The sequence below is a fragment of the Mastacembelus armatus genome, chromosome 16 (assembly GCF_900324485.2).
Source record: "Mastacembelus armatus chromosome 16, fMasArm1.2, whole genome shotgun sequence".
Taxonomy (NCBI): Eukaryota; Metazoa; Chordata; class Actinopteri; order Synbranchiformes; family Mastacembelidae; genus Mastacembelus; species Mastacembelus armatus.
Window position 1 is genome coordinate 17,188,622 of NC_046648.1, and position 22,304 is coordinate 17,210,925.

The following is a 22,304-nucleotide window of genomic DNA, read 5'->3' on the forward strand; positions in this document are numbered from 1 at the left end:
CAAACCTTTCACATATCACCTAAACTAACTATTTAATGCCATTAGTTGTTTATCATATCACATCAATGAAACACAAATGACAACACCATGATGTTTTTTCAGCCAGTAACTACAGACACTTAAAAGAGTGGTTCTGGAGGGGTTAGACATTATTAAACCTTCAACAGCTGGTAATTTTAGAGCTGCTTTTGATGTAGCTGCTCCATTAACTATAATGATTAGTTGCCCTGATTCCTTTTTGAACTCTTTGCTCAGGGGTGCTTGATGAGATTGCCCCTATAAGGCATAAAATGGCCAGGCAAAAGATTCCTACCTGGTTGAATGACTCAATATGTGCCAAAAGTGAAAATGTTGCTGCGCTGAGTGAAAAAATCTGATGTTCTCATGAAATATTATAGAGTTAAATACTTTTATGACAACTGGCAGATGACGCAAGTTTTTGAAGTTTATTCTGAAATCTCCCAGCGATAACCAATCACTTTGCTCTGTCTCTGACCGGAAGCTGTGTTGTTTACATTTTCCAAGATGGCGGCGGGGATGTATTTGGAGCATTATTTGGACAGTAAGCAATTTATCATTCTTTAAAATTGTCAGAAAAATGTACAGACTTAGCCATTTAACACCTCGCCTCTTGTTGTGTTGTAGCTGTACCTTCTAACCAAGCTGCTTGCAGTCCATAATGCTTTGACCGTTTCCTAGCGCTCTGCAGGTTTAGGCTCAGTCTATTTTCTGGAGTAACGCGTTGCACCAAGAAAAGGATGCTCTATCATATCGGTATCAGATACTGCACTACTCCTGATGATTAGTTTACATTAACAAACAACGTTAATTATGTATATAGTGAGTGTTTATTCAACTTATACTTGTGAATGCTAATTCAATCGCTAACTGGCTGCCGAGCCATCAGTCCGTACAGTTTAGCTAGCTATCCAGTTTGCATGAAGTTATTGCTGTATATTGATTTAACTGTGGGATTCAAATCTTTGTTGTGTTCCCCACGATCACGCCAGGCATAGAAAACTTGCCCTTCGAGTTGCAGAGAAACTTCAATTTGATGAGGGATCTAGATCAACGCACAGAGGGTAAGACAAAGAAATCTGAAATAAATGTGGATTTCACCTCAGAAGCGAACGTGGAGTGAAATCACAACTTAATGTTTAAGCATACAGTTATTGCAATTATTTTCTGTATATTTGAGAGATTTTGATTGTGAGGCTGCATTTGTAACATTGACTCAAAGGTTGTTTACGCTGTTTTTGAAGTAAGTTTTACTCCTTATCTCTGATTTAGATCTAAAAGGACAGATAGACTCTCTGGCTAAAGAGTATACAGCCAATGCCCGGACTCTTTCCTCTGAGCAAAAGCTGTCCATACTGAGGCAAATTCAGCAGTCCTACAGTAAATGTAAGGAGTTTGGAGATGATAAGGTGCAACTGGCCATGCAGACCTATGAGATGGTTAGTATCTTAGAAATAAACATAATGTTTTGCATACATCTGTGGAATAACTTTAAGTTGATTGACCCACTCTGCTAAATATTGTACACGAAGTATGCAGCGTGATCAGTCTGCTAAAGTCTTGTTTTCTGTAGGTCGACAAACACATCAGACGCCTTGACACAGACTTGGCTCGTTTTGAGGCTGACCTAAAGGAAAAGCAGATCGAAAGCACAGACTATGATTCCACCTCCAGTAAGGGGAAAAAGGGTGTGTGTGTCTATTATATTTGTGTCTTTGATATGATAAGTTTTGTAAATCTATATGTAATTAAATGTTTACTTAAGCATTTCTTTAATTCCAGGTGACTCCAGACAGAAAGAGAAGAAGACGGCTAAGACAAGGTCTAAAGTAAAGAGTTCAGATGAAGATGGCAGCCCTAAAAGCGCACAGAAAAAAGTCAAACTCCTTCAACCGTATGTTGTGTATCTTTTATTTTATTTATTTATTTAACCAGGAGAATTCCATTGAGATTAAGAACCTCTTTTTCAAGAGAGTCCCAGCCAAAATAGGTAGCAGCAGTTACAAAACACAGTTACATCTGTAGTGTAGTGTATCTACTTTTTAGCTTTTGATGGAGGTGACATTTCATTGTAGAAGTTAATAATTAATAATAATTAATTATGATCATATTCCTATTCTTACTTTCTTCTTAAGTGTTCTTACTAAAGTAATTCTTTCCATCATCAGAGGAGAATTCAACAGCCCTTCCGCCAACTTTGGGAACGTGCACCCATCTGATGTGCTAGACATGCCAGTGGACCCCAATGAACCAACCTACTGCCTGTGTCATCAGGTCTCTTATGGCGAGATGATTGGTTGTGACAACACTGATGTGAGTTTTGATTTATGGCTCCCTTTCAATCTCAGTCCAAAGTCACCTGGCTCTTTTAACACAAATCTTCATTTAACAAGAGGTTTGATAGGGTTTTATATTAAGAGTGATTTAATACGGAATTAAAATTTAAACATAACAAACAATGAATATATTTCTTGCACATAAATAACATCAAATCAAAAAGCCCACTGTCAAATGTTCTTGTGAACAAACAAGTTGTGTTACTCACCCAAACACATTGGAGGTTTATTAAATGTTAAAAGTGTAAAAAAATATATTGTGATATTTTTGAGGCTTATTTTGTTCCTGTGGATTCTGTGTATTTTTGCCTACTGCTGGTTAGTTGCTGTGCCATAAAATTGTATCTTAGTTGATTGAATTTCATAAATAAGAAATTTCCATCAGCAAAATCATTAAAATTTGATATAGATACATACTAAAATGCCTCTTTGTGACATCTTGCAAAACAAGTGATAGCTCTAGGAACACTTTAATCTGAAGGGAATGTCAAAACAGCTCATTTTATTTATTTGTGTGTTCATTTAAATAGCATTAACATGAAATACTATTTGTGTATCTCAGAGGTCATCTCAGTATACTTTATGGTGCTTTCCTTAAATTGAGAAACACAAGAATAATAAAACACAGAAGATGTTTGTGTATATATCTTCTAAATGCTAAACTCAAATTAAGAGGCTTTGGAGTCCTGCTGTCTCATGCTTCATCTTCTGTAGATAAGGTCACAGACAAGTGATTAAGTAGCAGATGCCATACATCAGATGTGTATGTGCATGTTTTTTTTTTTTTTGATGGCTCTTTCTGAAAAGTCAGATTTTGTTTTTAATCATGTTTTTTTTTTTCAATACCGAATGCTCCATTTGCAACCATACTTAACGTTACACTATATATTTTTGTGTTTTCTTCAGTGCTCCATTGAATGGTTCCATTTTGCATGCGTGGGCCTTACAACCAAACCAAGGGGAAAATGGTAAGAAGTTCTGAAAAGAAACTAAAATGGAGGCTGTAATGTACTTTCCTGTTCTCAGTACTTGCAATAATTAATATGGTTTGCAAGGTTACTCACTGAAGCCAGTCTCCTAACTATGTTTCTTTCATGTTGTCCAGGTATTGTCCACGATGCTCTCAAGACAGGAAGAGAAAGTAAAAAAAAAACACCTGGTTGTCCTGGAACACAATGTGGACACAGATTAGATGGAAAAGGAGAGGAATATTTCTTCATTAGTTCCTAGATTTCTTTTCTCATCTTCCTTAACATTTGGTGCTTTTTTGGTTTATGTAAGTTGCCTTGGTCTGATACAATGTGTGTAAAGGAGCCAAGTCATTACAAATGTATTTATCTTTTTTCTTTATAGTTAACAATAATTTAGATTTTTTTTTTTTTTTTTTTTTTGTAGTTACCTTTGGTGCTCTTATTGTGACTTTTTTTTTTTTTTTACATTTTGTTTTATGAGTGAATAATGAACACTACACCTGCCCCTTAAGGTTTAACAGTTCACTTCTCCATGATACTTTATACTGTATTCACATATATGACTATGAATATTTTTTCTGAAGACAGTTTGGCCATAGATTTTTTTTAATTTGCTGTATGCTTAAGGTCTTGTGGTTATCCCTGAAACACTAGTTTTATTTTTTAAAAGTTTAACAAGACGGCAAAAGAATATGAAGAAAAATGCTGCATCCTCTCAGTATTAGTTACACGTAGTAATGAGTTAAACCATTTCATTTTAACATTCGATTGAGTGCTGTATAGAAAAGAAGACATTTTGTGAAAAGTATTCTCATTTATGTAGCTGAAATATTTGGTACAGAGGAGAGGGAGTGATTGTGTGTCAATCATTTGAATACAGCTACTACCTCAAAAACACTTGCCAGGGTGGTCAATTTTTCTGTGCCTTTCGTTATTCTGTATAATTTCCGAATAATGAGGAATCTGCATTTTGCTATAGTGTTCTTGGTTTTCCACTAGGTGGTGATGTTGGGTCAAACTCTGGCGCACAGCAGGCGCATATATATGACGTCAGAGTGTTTAGTTTTGGCGCGATGTCTGAACAAATTTGAATCGAGCCGTTTGCAGACGGTGGAAAGAGCAGACGGCGTTTTTGGTTTCTACAGGTCGAGTTTGTGGTTAACGGGAGTGCAAGTGTTACAGGTGAGCGTTAATTCAATTTCTGGCTTTGTAAAAGTTGTTTGCTTAGTGTAGCTCCAGTTGTTTTACTTACACACTAGCGTTAACGCGTAACTATAATTCTAACGTTATCTATCCTAGTTAGCTTGTCTGGCTAGCGTCATTAACAACAAAGCTCTTAGTTACCCAACTGGTAACTTCCAGCTTGACTATAAGGCTCGTTACCTTTTTTTTTTTTTTTTTATTATTATTTTTTTTTTTTATAGAGAATCTACAGTCCTTGACTGTTTTTTGACCAAACTGTGCTAAACGGTAATGGTAATGCTATTAAAAGGCTTAAAGTTAAATCTTACTAGTTACAAAAGTTTTAGCTAAATCGTGTTTCGTAGCTGCTGTGGTTGTTTAGCGTTACATGGATCCCGGTTGCGGTAGATAACTTATATTATTAGATGTTCTTGTAATCTGCGGCAACTGTTAGAGTTAGATAGTATTGAAATTAATACAAGTCCAAAAGTTTAAGTACTAACGCTTCTAAACATACTTCTCTACGAGTTTTAAAGTATGAATTTATGAAGTGGTTTAATTAATGATGCCAGTAAACTTTTTGTCTTGATGGTAGGATGTCTTGGGATTTCTTTGTGCCTGTTTGTGTGGGAGACTTGGTGAAGAGTGGGGAAGTTAACCAGTACGTTGTCCAAGATGTGGTCTCCCCAAAACAGCTGCCCCCCTATCTCAGTAGTAAGTAGTGAAGTAGATTATGTAAATTGGGTAAATTGTAGAACTTTTTGTTGTCTGAAATTTTTATTCAAACTGATGTGACATAAGGGTTTTGCCTCTTTAACATAGAATTCAAGGCAGCATTGAGAAGCCAGGGCCCTTTGTGTATACTGGAACACTTTGACACAGGCTATAGCGTGTTACAGTAAGTGTTGATCAAGCTTAGCCTGCTCTTGTCTTTTGCTGTTAAGAAATTTATAAGTACAGTTAGTTATCTTTACTTTTTAAAGGCACTGCAACTCATTGGACCTGGTTGTGAAAGAGGATACTCTGGAATTACTAGTACAAGGTCAGACCTCTTTTAATGCTTGAGTATTTAAATACGACCTTGATGTACTGGGCAGACCATTTATTGTCTCCTTTTCTCTCTATCTCTCTCTTTCAAGTGGTTAGTGGCCTGGCTGTGACCCTGCCTACAGTCCTCGCCTCCACCTCTATCTCAGCTGCAGAGCGCAAAGAGAAGCTTAATGCAGTTAAAATGAGTGTCTTTCTACTCTGCAAACTCACAGAGACCCTTGAGAGTTTCTCCTATAGACAAAATGTTGTCACAGCATCTGGGAAGGTATGGTTATTAATGGCATAGCTAAGAATTCCTTTTTGGATCTCTGTGACAGTGAATCTTTCTTTTTTCAGCAATTGCAAATGCCTTCGGGAGAGATCATGGCGAGTTGTTGGGTTAATGTTATTGTCTAACTTAGAGGGCTCTTTTTGTGCGGTATCTGTGAACCTGAACTGATTGAAGTAACAAGTTATTTTCTGTCTTGCACAGGGTGGTAAGAAAGGCAAAGCTGGAGGAGAAGGATTCCTGCACTGGGACTCAGAGCGAGAGAAGGTCTTGCAGGCCCTTATTCAGCTGCTCCAGCTGGATATCCGTTCCCTCTGGAGCCTCTCCCTGGTGGAGGAAGAGTTCATCCGGTATTATGCTGTCTTGGAACCTCTATTTATTAGTACTAAATCAGGCTTGGCTTTCTCAGTTCAGTTAAATGCCCTTCTTCTCCTGGTCTCTTCACGGCATTGATAACACTGTAGCTTGCATGAAAATGATCTTTAACTTTTCATTAACAATGCCCCCTACAATATAATACAGTAATATGATCTTGGTACTATGTTAAATTACTGTTCCTGTTGTGAACGTTTTCTTACAATCCTAGCAAGTATGTTTCCTAATGGATAGAGTAACAGTTTTTAGTGCTTTATTTATAAATATAAATAATTCTCTAAACTTTAACTATTACCTAGAGAGCAGACTTCAAACACATTTTCTGTTGGTAACCTCAATAGCCATCAGAAACATTGTGTGTGTAAATTTCTGCTAGTTGTTCTGAGTGGTACAAAGCCTTATTTAGACTGCTTAAAGTTTCTTTTGAATCCATATTTTTGCAAATCCCATGATGAACAAAGTTTTAATTTTATGTTCTGTGCCTTTCTTCTCATAGCTGTGTGACCTTCTGCTGTTACAAACTACTTGAGAACCCAACAATCAGCCATGTCAAGAGCAAACCCACCAGGGATTGTATAATCCACCTACTGGGGGTGCTGATCAAGAAGTACAATCATATCATGGGTTAGTCCTTCATGCATATGCAGAACCTTTGTGCTAGTTTTATAACTGAGAGAACTGGTCATCTTTGAATTTGGGGATGTAACAAAATTTTTATTTTGTATATTTCTTCTAAACCCAGGTATAGGTGTGAAGGTGATCCAGTTGATGCAACACTTCGAGCAGTTGTCGTCCGTGTTTGCCCAGGCGGTGTCTGTTTGGAGTGCAGAATATGGAGTCAGAGCTATCGTAGGAGAAGTAATCAGGCCAGTATACATTATTTCTCTCTTTGTGCATCTGTTTGGGTGGCTAGGATTCTTTGGCTGCAAATGACCAGGTTTTGACATAAGACAAAATTGTTTTTCTCTTCCTACAGGGAGATTGGTCAGAAGTCAAGTGAGGAACTAGGTAGAGAGGGTTCAGGGGTCAAAGCCTTTGCTTCCTTCCTCTCTGAACTCAGCACCCTGGTTCCTGAATTAATGATTCCCAACATTAGCGTGCTTATCACTCACCTGGAAGGAGAGGTATTGTATAACTGAACATATTTATCCAGCTAACATTGAATTAACACACAACTTACTCATGAATGGGGAAACTAGTGTCCTTGGATCATTATAAAATTGCTGCCACATTACTCTTCAGTTGTAGCTTTGTGTATAAGAGTAACATTTAATATTAACAACTGCTTCATATGGTGAGCAATAGGGCTACTAATGCAAAGAACCTCATGTAAGCGCACACATATTGCTCGATTGTGTTGGCAAATTCTTTTCCCCGTAGGTCACTGCCCTTTGCCATTCCTGACTTTCAGGTAGTAGTTTCAGGTAGTCTGAGGAGGACTTGGCAAATTATGAGATTCATAAATCTCATTTTCTATTACTGTCAAGACTTGGCATTGTCCATGATTGATATTGGCTTGTGCAGTAATGTCAACACACAATAAAACAGATGGCAAAAGAACAGAATAGAAGGACCAGACCTATGTGTTTTTATTGAGCATGTTTCTTCATGTGCTAGCAGTATTTTGTTCTTCACAAACCACTGGTCACAGATTTCAAGACAAGGCAGGGGCTTATCGATTAAGTTTTTGCATATGATTTTAAAAACGTAATGGATTTATAGATCAATGTTTGCCATTTTACTTGCCCCACCTTTCCTCTTGCTTGTCATGCGTGCTGATATTTTGACACAGCCATGCTGTATCAGTTATGCAGGTCTGGTAAGCACTGTTATGCCTTACTCACGTAAGAACACATAGTCAACATTTATTTTTCTTTGTGTTTCGTTCATGCTTTGCCCAGTGATGAGACCAAGGCAAATATGAGCTTACTGAGCGAGAGTTGGGTTCTTCTTTTGTCTTGATGGGCAGGTAATCTTGGCAGTGCAGAGGAGGATTCCTGCTCTGCTGTAAGGGCCTGCCTACAGTGATTTGGCTCAACCCAAATTATTCCTCTACAGTCACAATGGAGTAATTGCTGGGAAGATGCTGACAGTGTGTGTGTTGTGTGTGTGTGGTGTGTACATGTGTAAAAGGCATGAAGTTCACCCAGCTCTTTGCTGTTCAGTCAGCTGTGAGTTTTGTCTTTGGTAATCTGAGGGCAGAGAAACTCATCTGGACTCAACACAAACAGTTTTCTCCTGGGTTGTTTCCTTCAGTAGTTCTTATGCTCCTGTGTGAGCTCTGTCATTTTTGCTGTGATGATTTCTATGAAAATTCAACAACACGATTCCTTATTCAGCATTTTGGAATTACTGGAGAAACTACAGTATTTTACAGACACAATAGCGTTCTTAGTCTCAACCTAAGTCTCTATTCTGCACTTTTTCAGAGCCACACAATGCGTGTTGCTGTGTGTGAAGTACTGGGAGAAATCCTTGTGCGGGTCCTGTGTGGTGATGGGCTAGATGAGTCTGGTAAAGCTGATCGTGATCGCTTCTTTGATACACTGCAGGAACATCTGCATGACACACACTCCCATGTCAGAACGCGTGTGTTGCAGGTCTACACACGAATTGTCAACAGCAAAGTGAGATTTCTTTAAATTGTCATTTTGAGCTCATGATGTAAAAGTTCATCTTAATAATTGAAATTGTTCTTATGTATTTAGGCACTGCCCCTTTCTAGATTCAATGAGGTGATGGAGCTTGCTGTGGGCCGACTGATGGACAAATCTATAAATGTAGTGAAGAGTGCTATACAGCTGTTGGCTGCCTTTATTGCACAAAACCCCTACAGCTGCAAGGTAGCTCAAACCAGCATGATTTAGACAAAGAATAGCAGACAAGATTTTAGTCTCACTGGAATTTGTTCTTGTTTTTTCCAGTTGAGCAGTGCAGATCTGAAGAAACCTTTGGAGAAAGAGATGGCCAAACTCAGAATGATGAAGGAGAAACTGGAGGGGAAAGCACCTGGTAAACAAACTGTCATCCTTAATTTTTTTTTTTTTTTTTTTCTTTTTTTCTTTTTTAAAGATCTTCTTTAAATGCAGCTTCACTTTATTTATTTTCATGGCCAATTCATATTTTGCCCAGGGATGAGACCAAGGCGAATATGAGCTTACTGAATGAGAGTTGGGTTCTTCTTTGTCTTGATGGGCAGGTAATCTTGGCAGTGCAGAGGAGTATTCCTGCTCTGCTGTAAGGGCCTGCCTACAGTAACTTGGCTTGACCCACATTATTCCTTTAAAGTTACAGTGGAGTAACCAGGGGGATAAAGCTGACAGCGCGCGTGTGTGTGCGCACGTGTACGTGTGTAGAGGCAAGATTTACCCAGCTCTCGTCACTGTTCAGTCAGCTGTGAGTTGTTTCTTTGGTAATCTGAGGGCCAATTTCAGAAACTCATTTGAATTCAACATGATCATTACTCTTTACATTACTATTGGAAACATTTGTTTCATCACTCCCACCTTTACTGGAAGGCTCTTTTTGATCCTGAGTCATTTTATTGTCACTGCCTGAGCCTTTCCTTTCATCATGTCAAACATATTGGATTTATTGGAGTCAGCCTTGCTGTTTACAACTCATCATATGATGTAATGCCTTCCTGTTATTGGGTTACACAGCTCAGTGTGAAAACAGGGGTGCTGAGTTTGATGCAATGTATGTCCCTGTTAATACAGTGACAAATCATCACCATGTAAGAATGAGAGTGCACAGGGGGCTGAGTCGAGATGAAAAACTATTAATTGTGGAATACAGTGATCCACCAGGGGCACTGTAGAGCCCAGCTTCATGATGTGGGTCTTTAATGTCATGAAAACTGGCTGTTGAATTTAAATGTTTAAATTCTGTTATACTTCTGCTATACATTTGATTCCCCTTTTTAAATCTTTTGTTGATTCTCTGAAATCTTGTTTTATAACTCTGATCTCATCCTCACTGGATTAGTTTATTTTTTTTCCATTCCCTCCTGTCAGTGGCAGTGATTAAAGCATCTGAGTTGTGGGCCGCCATGAAGCCTGAGCTGCTCATCACTGTCAGGACAGAGCTAGAGCCCACAAACAAAGCAGAGGAGCAGCAACAGGACGACGATGAAGACATGGATGTGGAGGAAGAAAAGGAGGCAGAAGATGACAGGGCAACTGCAGTGAAGATTGCGCAGTATCTTCGTGTCAACAAATACAGGTGATGCTAATCACCAGTGTTGGTCTGGATAAACCTGTAGGTTGACCTGTAGGATCCCCCCTCCCACACTCCCATTGTCAATTAGACAACAATGTATGAGGTTTCTTTTGTGTTTCCCCCTCTCCAGGAATGCTGTTCGCCTCTGTGTAAGAGCTCACAGCTGCTTCCCTGAATCTGAGATGTTTTCTTCTCTCTCGACTCTCACTTCAGAGACTGTACTGGATACACTAGCTCTGATTTTCAAAGGTGAAGCATGTGCTCATTTCACTGGGTGCTTTCTATCCAGATACTCATCTAAATTGCCTTCTGCTGTGAACCTTTATGGAAACTAGTCTGAACACATTTAAGATTTGATTCTTTGGAGGAAGTTCATGTCACATTATTTTTCAGTGTTAGTTCATTAAAACTGACTGTTTTCACCAGCATGTGTTACGGTGTACTTTAGAGCTATCTGAACTAGCTGCCTTATTCGTAATGTATTTCATAACACTACATGACTGATTATGACACATAACCCCCACCAACACTATGCTGCAGTTGAGCAGCTATGTCACGATCACTGTGTTCAGTACTACCAAAATTTACTATCATTACATAATAGAAATTAGTAACTCGTTCAAATCACTTGATGAACTTCTTTCATAATGCTTGAATTGAGAAATGTGAAATGCCTGTTCACATCTAAGCATTTCTTTTCTTGCTAATGTGTTCACACGATGTTTCTAGGCTTCCAATATTGTGCCAGATATATTAGCAGTTAAGAAAGGGAGATCATTATTTAGTTAAATTGCACTTACATAATATGTCATGAAGATCAATAAATGCAGCCTATTTGAAGCATTTCATACCAGTGGCTACTGAATTATAAATGTCAAACCTGTTTTTTTTTTTTGTGTGTGTTTTTTTTTTTTTCTTTCTGGCAATAGGTTACAAAAGGTGGTTTATTGGTTGGAATTATTCTGTATTCCTTTATACCAATTAACTTTACATGTATGGCCCCTGATGTCTTCCTTAGGTTCTGATGAGGACACCACTGAGCTTAGCCAAAATTTGCCACCAACCCCACAGAAAGATGGAGAGAAACAGGGCGATGATGGGGAGCTAAAGAAACAGGAGATGTTGGTGCAGTATCTGAGAGACACAGAAACATTTGCCTTACAAGTGGAGAGAGCAATCTCTGTTATCAACACTATGCTCTACTGGAAAACCACTTCAGGTAGAAAACAGTATTTGTCTAAGTTAAAAACTCAAACCTAACTAAACTTCAAGCATTACATGGAAATACACAATATTTCCATGTAATGCTTGAATTCACTGGTACATTCAACAACAAAGGTCTTTTGTGTGTTAGTGGTACAGGAGGCTGTGCAGTTTTGTGTAACGGTGTGCGAGTTCAGTGTTGCCAACTCTGTCATTGGAGTGCGGAAGATGTTGCCTCTGGTCTGGTCAACTGACGCTGCAATTAAAGATGCTGTTGTTGAAGCCTATAGGCGCCTTTATCTGAACCCTCGAGGAGACACCGTCAGGTTTGTATAACTTATTGTAACCCTTGGGTCCTTATGAACTCTATTCTCTCAGGGTTACAGTAACAGAGTACCACAGTAACAGGGTTGCCTGGCTTTCTGGTACAACTAATATAAATGTAACTAATATATAGTGTATGTCTCATTCATTTGTGGTATGTAATCGTACTTGATAAATGTCTTTAGTGCATTGTTGAGGATACAGAGTCAAAAGTGTGCCACAATGATTGGAAAATACCAGTGTAATGCAAATAATATCTAAAAACACTTGTACATGATTTTTTTTTTGTCTGTTAGAATGAAAGCCCAGGCTCTTGTGGACAGTCTCTCTGAACTGATGGTTGATGCATCACTGGGAACAATTCAGTGTCTTGAGGAGATAGTGAGTAGTTGTCTTATTACTTTCATATGGCTCATTTCTTGTTCTGATGGTTAAAGAAGCACAACTGGACAGAATATTGAAAGACCACAAAATGTGCACTGTAAGTCAAGAGTTGTCTACTGCATTTTAGACTTAAATACTTTTTTGTAAAGCATACTGGTTGTGTCCCTTCAAACGTGTCTCTGTAGGTGCAGGAGTTCTTTAGCAGTGGAACCAATCTCCAGTCCATTGTAGTGCAGATCTTGTGGGAGAGGTTTACTGGAAAAAGAGAGACCTCTGCCTTGCACAGACGAGCTGCTGTGTTAATGCTCGGCATGGCTGCGCGGTAAGGCACACACCACCTTCAGTATGCTCCTTAAAACTTAATTTCTTGTGTTTGGCTGCCCCTTGAAAGCAGAGTGGCAAGTTCTGCCAAAGTGACCTCACCCCACCTTCTGAGTAAGACGGTGTTCACATGCATTTTGTTGTACGTTTAATGCAGTCCATGGTGGTAAATCCTCTGAGGGACAAAAAGTCACAAATTACTCATATTTTGATCTGAGTTTAGAATGCTAATAAATCACATCAGTTTGTTGTTTGTTCACCTTCTCAATCTGTTCATGTTGTGTTCTTACCAATATGCAGTGCAGTAGAGTAGGTGGAGATGTCAACCAAAACAAATGTGCCAAGTTGTATGATAATTAAGCATCGTGGTCTATGGCCTCTTAATTTTCTAACAGGCAACTTGAGCAACATTGTTTTGTTGTGGTAGTGTTTGAAGGTGTTGTGCATACTTATTTGTTTACTGTGAGAGAAAGGTGCATGGCAAATATCAGACTGAGTCATACTGTTTCTGTAACACTAAGCAGTCCATCTCACCAGCAACCTGGCAAATTGCAATTGTGTTTTCCTCTGGTAAAATCTTATTATATTCCTGTTATAGTTTGTGTAGGTGTGAAAATACAATTGTTTTTTTTTAATGTATTTATTTTTATAACTTGTTTGAATGAGACTTGTATGCTGGTCCTAATTATGAAACACAGCAGGACTATGGGAATAAAGTAAATTGCACTTACTCACATGCTTAGTTAGGTGGAAGAATCCAGTAATCCCAAATAATATAGAAGTTGCAATATCATAACTTCTCAAAAACATTCACCATAAATCTCAATTTATTTTTAAATTTAAAAATACTATTTTAATTGCACTGATTATAATTTAGTGTTTTTGCGGCCCCCCCCCCCACTCAGTCCAACACGTCATGGTAGAAGGGTTCACCACCTAGGTCCCTCCTTTCTCAAACCTAAGCTTTTGACATCCTGATACAAACTATGATTTCATACAGATGTAAACTGGAATTTAAGATCAAGTTCATCAAGTTCAATCTGTTATTTGTTAGATCTGTGTGATCAAAATTGAGTTAAAACCTTTTTAAAAAAATATGTAAAATCTTCAGTATTCCTCAACATATTTCCTTTTACATTTTGGTCATGCCTCAGCCTCTTGACATTCAGTAAATCCTTTCATTACTCAGAGTATAAGCTCAGCCTTGGCTCCTTTTCACTGCAATCAAAGTCACAACCATATTACTAGGTTTCTTGCTGGTGTAGTTCATAGAAAAAAAACATGCATACATGCACTCTCTCTACCTACCTCAAAGCCTGCCATTGCTGTAGGGAAGAGCAAGCGAGAGAGTAAAGACAGACTATCTGCAGTCCACCCACACTGCTGCCTCTCTTCATCCAGTCCGCAGCATTCATAACCTATTAAATCTTATGTGCTTCTTCTAACCCATCCTCCTACCTACATTAACTTGGCAGCAGCCTAGCACTACTAGGGCCAGAACACAGTGGTCAGGGTGGTGTAGGGCAGAGATGTTTTAACTTCATGTTGCATAATCAAATTAAAAAATATATACCTCATACCTCTTTGTAAAAATGTCTTTTTTCTGTGTGTGTGAATGTAACAGGGCAGAGAGGGAGGTGGTTCTCAGTAATTTGGACACACTTTGTTCTGTCGCTTTGGGAGAAAAAGTTACTGAAGACTTCCTTCTGGCTAGAGACACGGTTATCACCATCTGCAACATCACTGACCATGTTAGGGTAAGATGTCATAAGCCATTGTTTGATTCTAATAATTTCTTGATGACTAGTGAGCTTCATCGACTTCAATCTGTTGATTGCGGAGTTTGTTTTACGTACAGAAACTTTTCTTGAAAAAGTTGATTTACTCATAATGCTCAAAATATATTTGTCTTGTGTAACACTACCTCAGAAATAACTTTTTGATAAATTAACATAAAAGAAAAATTTCCTTTTCCAAATAAGGCTTCTTCATAATATCAGATTTTATTTTATTTTTTTTTATGATCATTAAAAATGTCAACCCAGTTCACGGTATAGCCTGTAAAAATGCAGTGGTTCTGTACAACTTTAACACCATGAACTACATTAATTCTACCAGCAATCAAAAAGTGCTCCATTCAGGCTGCCTCAGGACCATCAGCTCTTCACCTGCCTCACACAGGCCATCGCTGAAGGTAAATGCTGAGCTATGTTCTGTGTTTCTGTTTAATCCTGCACAACTTGTGGTTTTCTTATGACTCTGCCTATTGATACTTGCTCCAGGTGTGGTGATGGAAGACCCGTACTGGCAGAGCTTCATGGAACAGGCTGTACGTCTCATCTATTTCTTGGCTGAATCGCCTGACCAGCTGTGCTCCCGGCTGCTTCAGCGCAGTGCTCGCCTCTTACTTGATCAAATTGCAGAAGGTGCGGAAGTCACCAAGAATACTGACCAAATGTCTGAAGTGTCTCAAAAGTCCAGTGAGCAAGGTGAACAAGGTGAGTACCATCAAAAAAGACTTCAGTATTGTTAGGTGTAATCTGACTTGGCACTGGTGTAATCCGTCTGCACTGACGCTTCCTAACCAGTCTTAGTGCTCTCAATTTTCTCAGCGTACTCTTAACCATGCATCCATGTTTTTCTCTCCTGCAGTGAACTGTGTATGTCTGGCCCAGCTGTTGGCTCTGTGTGGCTGTGTGGCTTTCTGGCAGGTGTCTCACCTTGAGCGCAGTGTGAGTGCTGAGCTGCGGAGGAGGAGAGGAGAGACAGAAGAGAGGGAGGAGAAGGGTCCATCCAGCAAAACTAAGGTAATGAGGCTGCAAAGACTTGTATGCTGGACAACAGTGTGAAACAATCCAGTACTGTGGCCTTGAAAAAATAATAATATATTAGCTAAAGCAAAGGTTTTTTTTTTTATAAATGTCAGTTTCCTTCCTCCAACTACGTCCCTCAGTTTATCCTGTTGAGGATCGTGGTTGTGCTGTAGCCAATCCCAGATGACATTCGGCTACATCCCAGACCTAAATTTTTACCTCATGATGTGATTAGTTTGCATTAGTTTCCCTTTTTTTCTTTTTGTTAGACTGTCTGAAGAAATATATATATTATAGATTAGGCATTTTTAAGAGTTGGCAGATCTTAAATGTCAGTTTAAGCTTTCTAACAGAGCTTCTGCTAACACTTTGTTTCAAATAAATCCAAAAGTACCCCCAATGTGATTAAAACAATTTTTTCAATCAGACTGAAGCACAGCAGGATCACTTGATGAGATTTATTTTGGTGACACAGTCAGATGATTGATGGCTCATAATTGTTCAGCTCATCAGGGAACAGGGAGATAAATGTCTCCTTAATTTGCATTAGAAGTTTTTTTTAGTACTAATTTAATTTCTCACATTTTTTCTCAAATAGGAGAAAAGGAAGAAAACAAAGTGACATGCAATAAATTTTATAATTTGGACTTGAACTTGCAGCATAATCTCATTAGAATAAACATGTTATTTCAACATGTACTTACAGAATAATAACAGTATAAATAAACAATATTTTCTAAAAGACAAATACATGCTGAATTGTGCATTTTAGATTGTTATAAACTTGTTTTAACTGTGTTAAGAAGCAGGTCAAGAAGGTCAGTCAGTTTGTGGTTAGAAGTGAGCAGTCCCCATAGATGTTAATGAGAAGCATAATATAGTCTGATTGCACAATTAGTAAACTTACCCATGATACTTTTTAGAATGTATTGAATGGGATAGTTTCTGATCAACATTGTTTTTGTTTTTTACAAAAAAAACAGCAAGCAGCCAGTGAGAGTGCTATGGAGGAGGAGCTTGGTTTGATCGGTGCCTCGGCTGAAGATACAGAGGCTGAACTCATCAGAAAGATCTGTGAGACGGAATTACTAGCAGGTAATAAAGACCTCATCTATTGTTTTTCTTCCACACATTGAGCTGAATTTAAAATCCATTCTTCTAGTTCTGTTGTTTACGTAAGGTTTGGTGCTGCCAACTCTTTATATATTAAACATCTTCTCCCACCCTCTGTTTTGTTAGAGGAAAACCTGCTGTGTGCATTCCTTCCCCTGCTGGTGAAAGTCTGCAGCTCCCCAGGACGCTATTCCCACCCCCAGCTCACTACTGCTGCCTGTCTAGCACTCTCTCAGTACATGATGATAAGGTAAATACGTTGTCAATTCACTTGCTCTTTCACCATACATATACAAAATGGTGACAAATTAAAGGAAAAACCTGAATTATTGATCACTGCAGTGAGGGGTTCCATTGTCTGTTATGCTGTGTTTTGCTGGCGTAGTTATACTTATCCCCATAGAGACATGGTTCATTCAAAAAAATGGGGTATCCAGGGAGAACCCACACAGTTTCAAATGAGATTTAAACCCCAACACAAACAAGTGTGCTTTTGGAAACAAGCAAGTTTAACAGTTTTCTGAAAATTTTTTTTTTTGCCAAACCATAAATTACTTAATTGGGAAACTAACAAATAGTTGAAAAGATTTACACTTTTACATATTATATTAAATGGAATGAGCTGAATTTCTGGAAAAACTTTTATGTTTCTTTTATCCCTTGTCAGTCCATCGGTGTGTGAAGATAATATCCGTCTCATGTTCACAATGCTGGAGCGCTCTGCTCTTCCGGTTGTCAGGGCTAATGCCCTAATAGCCCTTGGAGACCTCACTGTGCGTTTCCCAAACATTTTAGAGCCCTGGACACAGAATCTCTACACCAGGTAATGTAATGACATATTTTATTAGATATTAATATGGGATGGTCATTTAGATGCACTTTACCTTAATAATGTGTAGATTTGTTTTTTACCACCTAATATTGTAAAGAACAACCTACGCCTGATGGCTCAGCTGAGTGGGTGTGCTGTAAATGACGTTTCATCTCAGCCAGCATTCCTTTTATGCTTGTACACTTGAGCCATCATCATCCAGATCCCACCACCACCTCTCAGTGTGTTGTTTTCTCCCAGCTACTGAAGTGTTGCCACTGTCACAATGCTCCACTGAGCCATATGATGGGAAAACTTTACTGTTTCCATCCCAACTTTTTAATAGACACAAACTTTGAGATGATCTGTTGGCAAACTCTAATATCTGGTTTGTATCCTGACCTCTGGTTACCATGGGAACAGGCAAGCACTTCACAACTTTTAGAAAACCCACCCACATTCATGAACTGGGGTGGAGCCTTCGGCCACATCAGACAGGGGCACTTTTAGACAACCAACAGCTTAATTACTGGTGTGTTACAGACTCACTAGAACCACTAACTAGTGTGTTGCAATTATACAGAGCAATTGAATGAGCAGAAGGGACTAATTTTGGGTGAAGTCAGAGGTTCTACAAGGGCTTGTGAATGTAGGTGCACCTTTGTTTTAAAAACACTTCATTTCTGTTTTTCTGCTGTACCAGTAGAGACAGTGGTTCCCCATAGCCAACTTAGACTCTAACGTTGATCTTTTTGGTGCAGTGCAGTTTTAATTATAAGGTTTTTAAAACTCTCATACTGAGGCGTTTCAGACATGTAAAACATTCTGTCCTTTTCATAATTTCTCATTGCCCTCCTAGTGTTTTCTACCTGATAAGCATTTCATACTGTTCCCTAATTGTCTCCCACACACCAACACCTCCACTGTTCTCAAGGCTGCTGCCCTGGAGCGTCCTGATAAGCGCATTAAGAATTCATTACCATGTTCATTACTGTTGTAAGCCCCTACACTGGCATGTTGAAGTGCCATGTACAAGTGTCTGATCCTCTGCCAGGAGTCCTGCTCTCTGGTGTAAACAAGAAATGGCTAATGAGTTTCTTTTGTTCAGTGTCTTTGGGTGAGGGTAAATTTAAATTAGTCTCAGAATGATATTGGATTGCCCTGCCACAGCCTGTCCAAAGCCATTTGTTTAGCTGAGGTTGTGACAGTTGTTGGTTTCTGTAACATTCTGGCTAATTCCAAATCTTTACAGAAATGTAAATTGAGTAGGATGGTAAAGTAACAAATACACAGGTGGCAAGGCATTTTACTTCCACCCACGTTTTAGCCACACCAGCGTAGTGGTTATTGGAATGGCTGTATTGGTCAGTCTGAACAACTCCTGGATGGACGTTTGGTACTGTCTTCTTAGGAGGAATCCACTAACCTTTTCTTTGGCACCATCTGCAGATCAAACATTTAAGTGTGTAAAATGTCAGTACAATGTTGTACATTCAGCTTGGGCATTCATGTTTCTAAGCATTGGGCTTTGGTGTTCCCTTTCACTGTCACAATGAGGCTTCCCCTTGGGTAAAGCTTTCTGCTGAGTGCGTTTTCACATTTGGTCACATTTTACTGACACAGCAGAAGACATCATAGATATATTTCGATTCATATGTTGATAAGCTCTAACAAATTCACAACTATGTAACCTTTTTCCCATCCCCTTCAAATCAGTGAAAAAGATGAGACCAATACAGACATCTGTGATGTGCAGAATCTATTCACTTGGAGAGGGGAAATTATGTTAACATAGGACCACTCATAGTAAGAAGCTGCTTGTGAAAATAGATGTTTGAGCTTTGATTGGGACAAATTCAAATTTAATTTTTGGTTAATATCCAGTTATGGTTTTAAAAAAAAAAAAGTATTTTCCTATCGGTGCTAATTAGCAAGTGTTAGCATGCTAACACTTTAAGTTATGACTTCAAGAGGGTAGAGTCTGTAGGACCTGCCAGAGGGGTAGACAGGGAACCAGACAGTAATTTAACATCCTCTTCTCTTCCAGGCTCAGCGATGAGGTTCCTTCAGTGAGGCAGACGGCTGTGACAGTTCTTACTCAGTTGGTGCTTAAGGATGTGCTCAAGGTCAAAGGTCAAGTCAGTGAGGTGGCTGTGCTGCTAATTGACCCTGAGTCGCACATTTCCAGCATGGCCCTGAACTTCTTCAATGAGTTGGCTACCAAGGTACACAACATACATCCAGATCCCTTACTGGAGTCTGAAGAGTTTGGGAAGTTTCTAACTCTGCTTTGTGGTCCCCATCAGGACAATGCGATCTACAACCTGCTCCCAGATATTATCAGTCGCCTGTCCGATCCAGAGAGAGGCATGAACTCAGAGGATTTCAACACCATCATGAAGTGAGTTGTACGACTTTGCAACTCTTGTTATTGGTCTACTGCCTTTGTCCACAGCAGCATGTATACAGGACCCTACAGGTTCCAGACAAATTGTGGTTTCAGACGCATCATAAAAGAAACTTTGGGAAACTTGACGGCTTGGCTGATTTGAGAGCTTTGTTTCAAACTGTTATTTTGGGTGTTTTCAGACAGCTGTTCTCCTACATCACCAAAGAAAGGCAGACTGAGTCTCTGGTAGAGAAACTGTGTCAGCGCTTTAGGACTGCCAAGTGAGTACAACTCCACCTCCTCTATTTCTCATCTTCACAAACCTGACTGTTTTTTTTTTTTTTATTTGTTTTTTTTTTTCGATAACTAGCTCATTTCATAATTCTGCCCTGCAGTATTTCTTTTTTGGGGGGGGGTGTATGTGTAATTAGTATGTGTTTTCATGGTGTAAAATGAGATTGACAGTTCATTTCACCTTTCACCAACACACTAACATCTTCTTCCTCACTCATTTTCTTTTTCCCATGTAACCTGTTTTCCCCCGAGCTGAGGAATGTAGATGGAGCAGTCGGCCTGGCTATACTTCAATCAGTCTCTGACTCATACTCAATTTATACTCAGAGCTCCAAGGAAGGGCATTTTATATTACACAATCGCAAAGTGAATTTAAATAAAATAGGTTCCTGGGAAATGAGATTTGGTCCAAATGCCAAGTCAAAGTCATATTCAAGAGTAAAGAGCTTTGTCAAGGATCCTAGATCCTTGACAAAGCAAGTGAAGAGCATTTCACTCACATAGCTTCTAATCAGATTTAGTCTCTTATCCCTGTAACTCTCATTCTACTTCTCAGAACCGAGCGTCAGTGGGGTGATTTGGCCACATCTCTGTCTCTGCTATCCATGTGTGAACGTGGTTTTAAGAGGCTGCAAGAATGCTGGGAGTGTTACAGCGACAAGCTGACTGAACCTGGAGTCTACCAGCCTCTGCTGTCCATCACTGCCAAGCTCCGCCGTGGTGCCAAACCCCAGTTTAAGGTGCAATATACTCCCCTATAAGAATTAATTTAATTTAATTTTGATGTAATATTTGTTTACTGATGGTAACTTTACCAGCCCCAGATTGATGAGTTTGAAAAGCGTCTGACTGCGGTTCACACACGAGGACTGGAAAATGTAGAAAGCCCTGAGATGGAGGAGGAGGACCAAAAAGCAGGATCCAAGACGGTCACACATACACCTTTGCCTGCCAAAACCCGTCTGAGAAGCAAGAGAGGTCGGTCCTCGAGGGTTTCACTTTCAGGGACCCTGTTTATTAAAAATGTGATTGAAAGATTGTTGGTTTTGGTTGGGGAAAAAAAATAAACATTCATCTTTGACACAGGTCAACCGAAACCTTCAGTTTCCAGCCGTGGTGACGACAGTTTTGTGACTCCTCGAAAATCTCGCAACTCTAAGAAACCTGTGATTAGGTTCAGCAGTGATGAGGAGGAGGAGGATGAAGAGGGTGAGTGGCATTTCCATATTTATTGTAGGCTACCTAAATTGTGGACATTATGTGTAAACTAAAATGTGTTGGTTTTTGGGGGGGATTTTTTTTTGTTTGTTTTTTGTTTCGGAGTGGGTACAAGTCAGTAATAAACTTGGACAATTATATATAGACAATAGTATATTTAGACTAGTCGGTTGAGTCACTATGCAGCTCTTTGAAAGATTTAGGTTTGTAGTTTGTACCTCATCGGTGCACTGCAGCAGAACTAATCCCACATCTGGAGATATTTTTGATTTAAAAAAAAAAAAAGTGACTTGATTGAAAAATCAATCTACAAAGATGAATTCGGCTTGAGATTAGATGTAGTGAGTACACTTTTCTTGAGTACATCATGCCTTGCTTAAATACTTTAGTTTTACATTTTTTGTAATGGTCCTCACCAAATACTGGAAACAATTAATTGACAAAATGTACATGGGTGCAATAACAGTCACTGCTAAACTGGCTCATGATGTGTTGTCATTAAATCAAATTTTAATGTTTTGTATCCCACCGCATCTTCACCCCTTTTGATTCAGATGCTGTAATGGCTGAGAGTGAGACCCCTAAAGTGACAACACCTATCGCCCGATCATCCAGGCGAACTCGCCTCAGGAACTGATTTTCTTCTCTTCAGTGTTTTGTCTTTTTTGTGTATTTTTTAATTGAAACTGTTGCATTTTTTAAATCTTTATGTTTTTATTGGCGCTTATCTAATAACATAGAATCAGGACATTTTTAATGAACTGTCTGTCTCAGTTTGAGCTGTCACTCACTAAAACTCCAAAATGTGTGAAGATTTTGTTGTCTTCTGGATTATGTCAAGTAAATTTATTCCATCATTACATGTGGCTTTGAAAGTCTACTTGTATTGTGTGTTTGGACAGTGGTGTTTAATCAGCATGTCACAGCTTGCTCAGACAGAATTACTGCCCTACATGCATCTTCACTTCATTTTCATCTTTTGTTTTTCCTTTTTTATAGCATGTGGTGTCATC

At 39.0% G+C, this 22,304-nt stretch overlaps 2 protein-coding genes and 2 non-coding genes across 5 annotated transcripts; all 4 read left to right on the plus strand.

Annotated features, from left to right (window-relative positions):
• Positions 1–501: 501 nt before the first annotated feature.
• On the plus strand, positions 502–3,733 carry ing4 (inhibitor of growth family, member 4). 2 transcript variants are annotated; one of them, XM_026317557.2, is made up of 8 exons: positions 502–562; positions 1,011–1,082; positions 1,291–1,457; positions 1,592–1,691; positions 1,801–1,912; positions 2,187–2,331; positions 3,261–3,322; positions 3,460–3,733. In XM_026317557.2, exons 1-8 carry the CDS (start codon positions 526–528, stop codon positions 3,497–3,499), a joined length of 735 nt encoding a protein of 244 aa, XP_026173342.1. In that variant the 5' UTR covers positions 502–525; the 3' UTR covers positions 3,500–3,733. The 2 variants fall into 2 exon arrangements, with proteins under 2 accessions (XP_026173342.1, XP_026173341.1); XM_026317556.2 differs by having other exon boundaries at positions 1,592–1,706; positions 3,460–3,731.
• A 24-nt stretch (positions 3,734–3,757) lies between these two features.
• On the plus strand, positions 3,758–22,153 carry ncapd2 (non-SMC condensin I complex, subunit D2). The gene is made up of 32 exons (XM_026317435.1): positions 3,758–4,507; positions 5,103–5,221; positions 5,330–5,405; positions 5,491–5,549; positions 5,647–5,822; positions 6,030–6,175; positions 6,697–6,824; positions 6,943–7,066; positions 7,177–7,324; positions 8,630–8,827; positions 8,909–9,043; positions 9,125–9,212; positions 10,217–10,424; positions 10,552–10,670; positions 11,440–11,640; positions 11,776–11,950; positions 12,245–12,329; positions 12,518–12,654; positions 14,278–14,410; positions 14,772–14,847; positions 14,936–15,151; positions 15,306–15,460; positions 16,450–16,561; positions 16,706–16,829; positions 17,247–17,402; positions 19,438–19,615; positions 19,697–19,791; positions 19,980–20,060; positions 20,630–20,813; positions 20,892–21,051; positions 21,160–21,282; positions 21,846–22,153. The coding sequence occupies exons 2-32, from the start codon at positions 5,104–5,106 to the stop codon at positions 21,926–21,928; spliced, it is 4,197 nt and encodes a 1,398-aa protein (XP_026173220.1). The 5' UTR covers positions 3,758–4,507; position 5,103; the 3' UTR covers positions 21,929–22,153.
• LOC113136849 (small nucleolar RNA U85) lies at positions 8,096–8,401 on the plus strand. The gene has a single exon (XR_003296301.1). It is a non-coding gene; the product is annotated as a small nucleolar RNA U85 (small nucleolar RNA).
• Positions 9,327–9,626, plus strand: LOC113136851 (small nucleolar RNA U85). Its single transcript, XR_003296302.1, has one exon. It is a non-coding gene; the product is annotated as a small nucleolar RNA U85 (small nucleolar RNA).
• Positions 22,154–22,304: the final 151 nt, after the last annotated feature.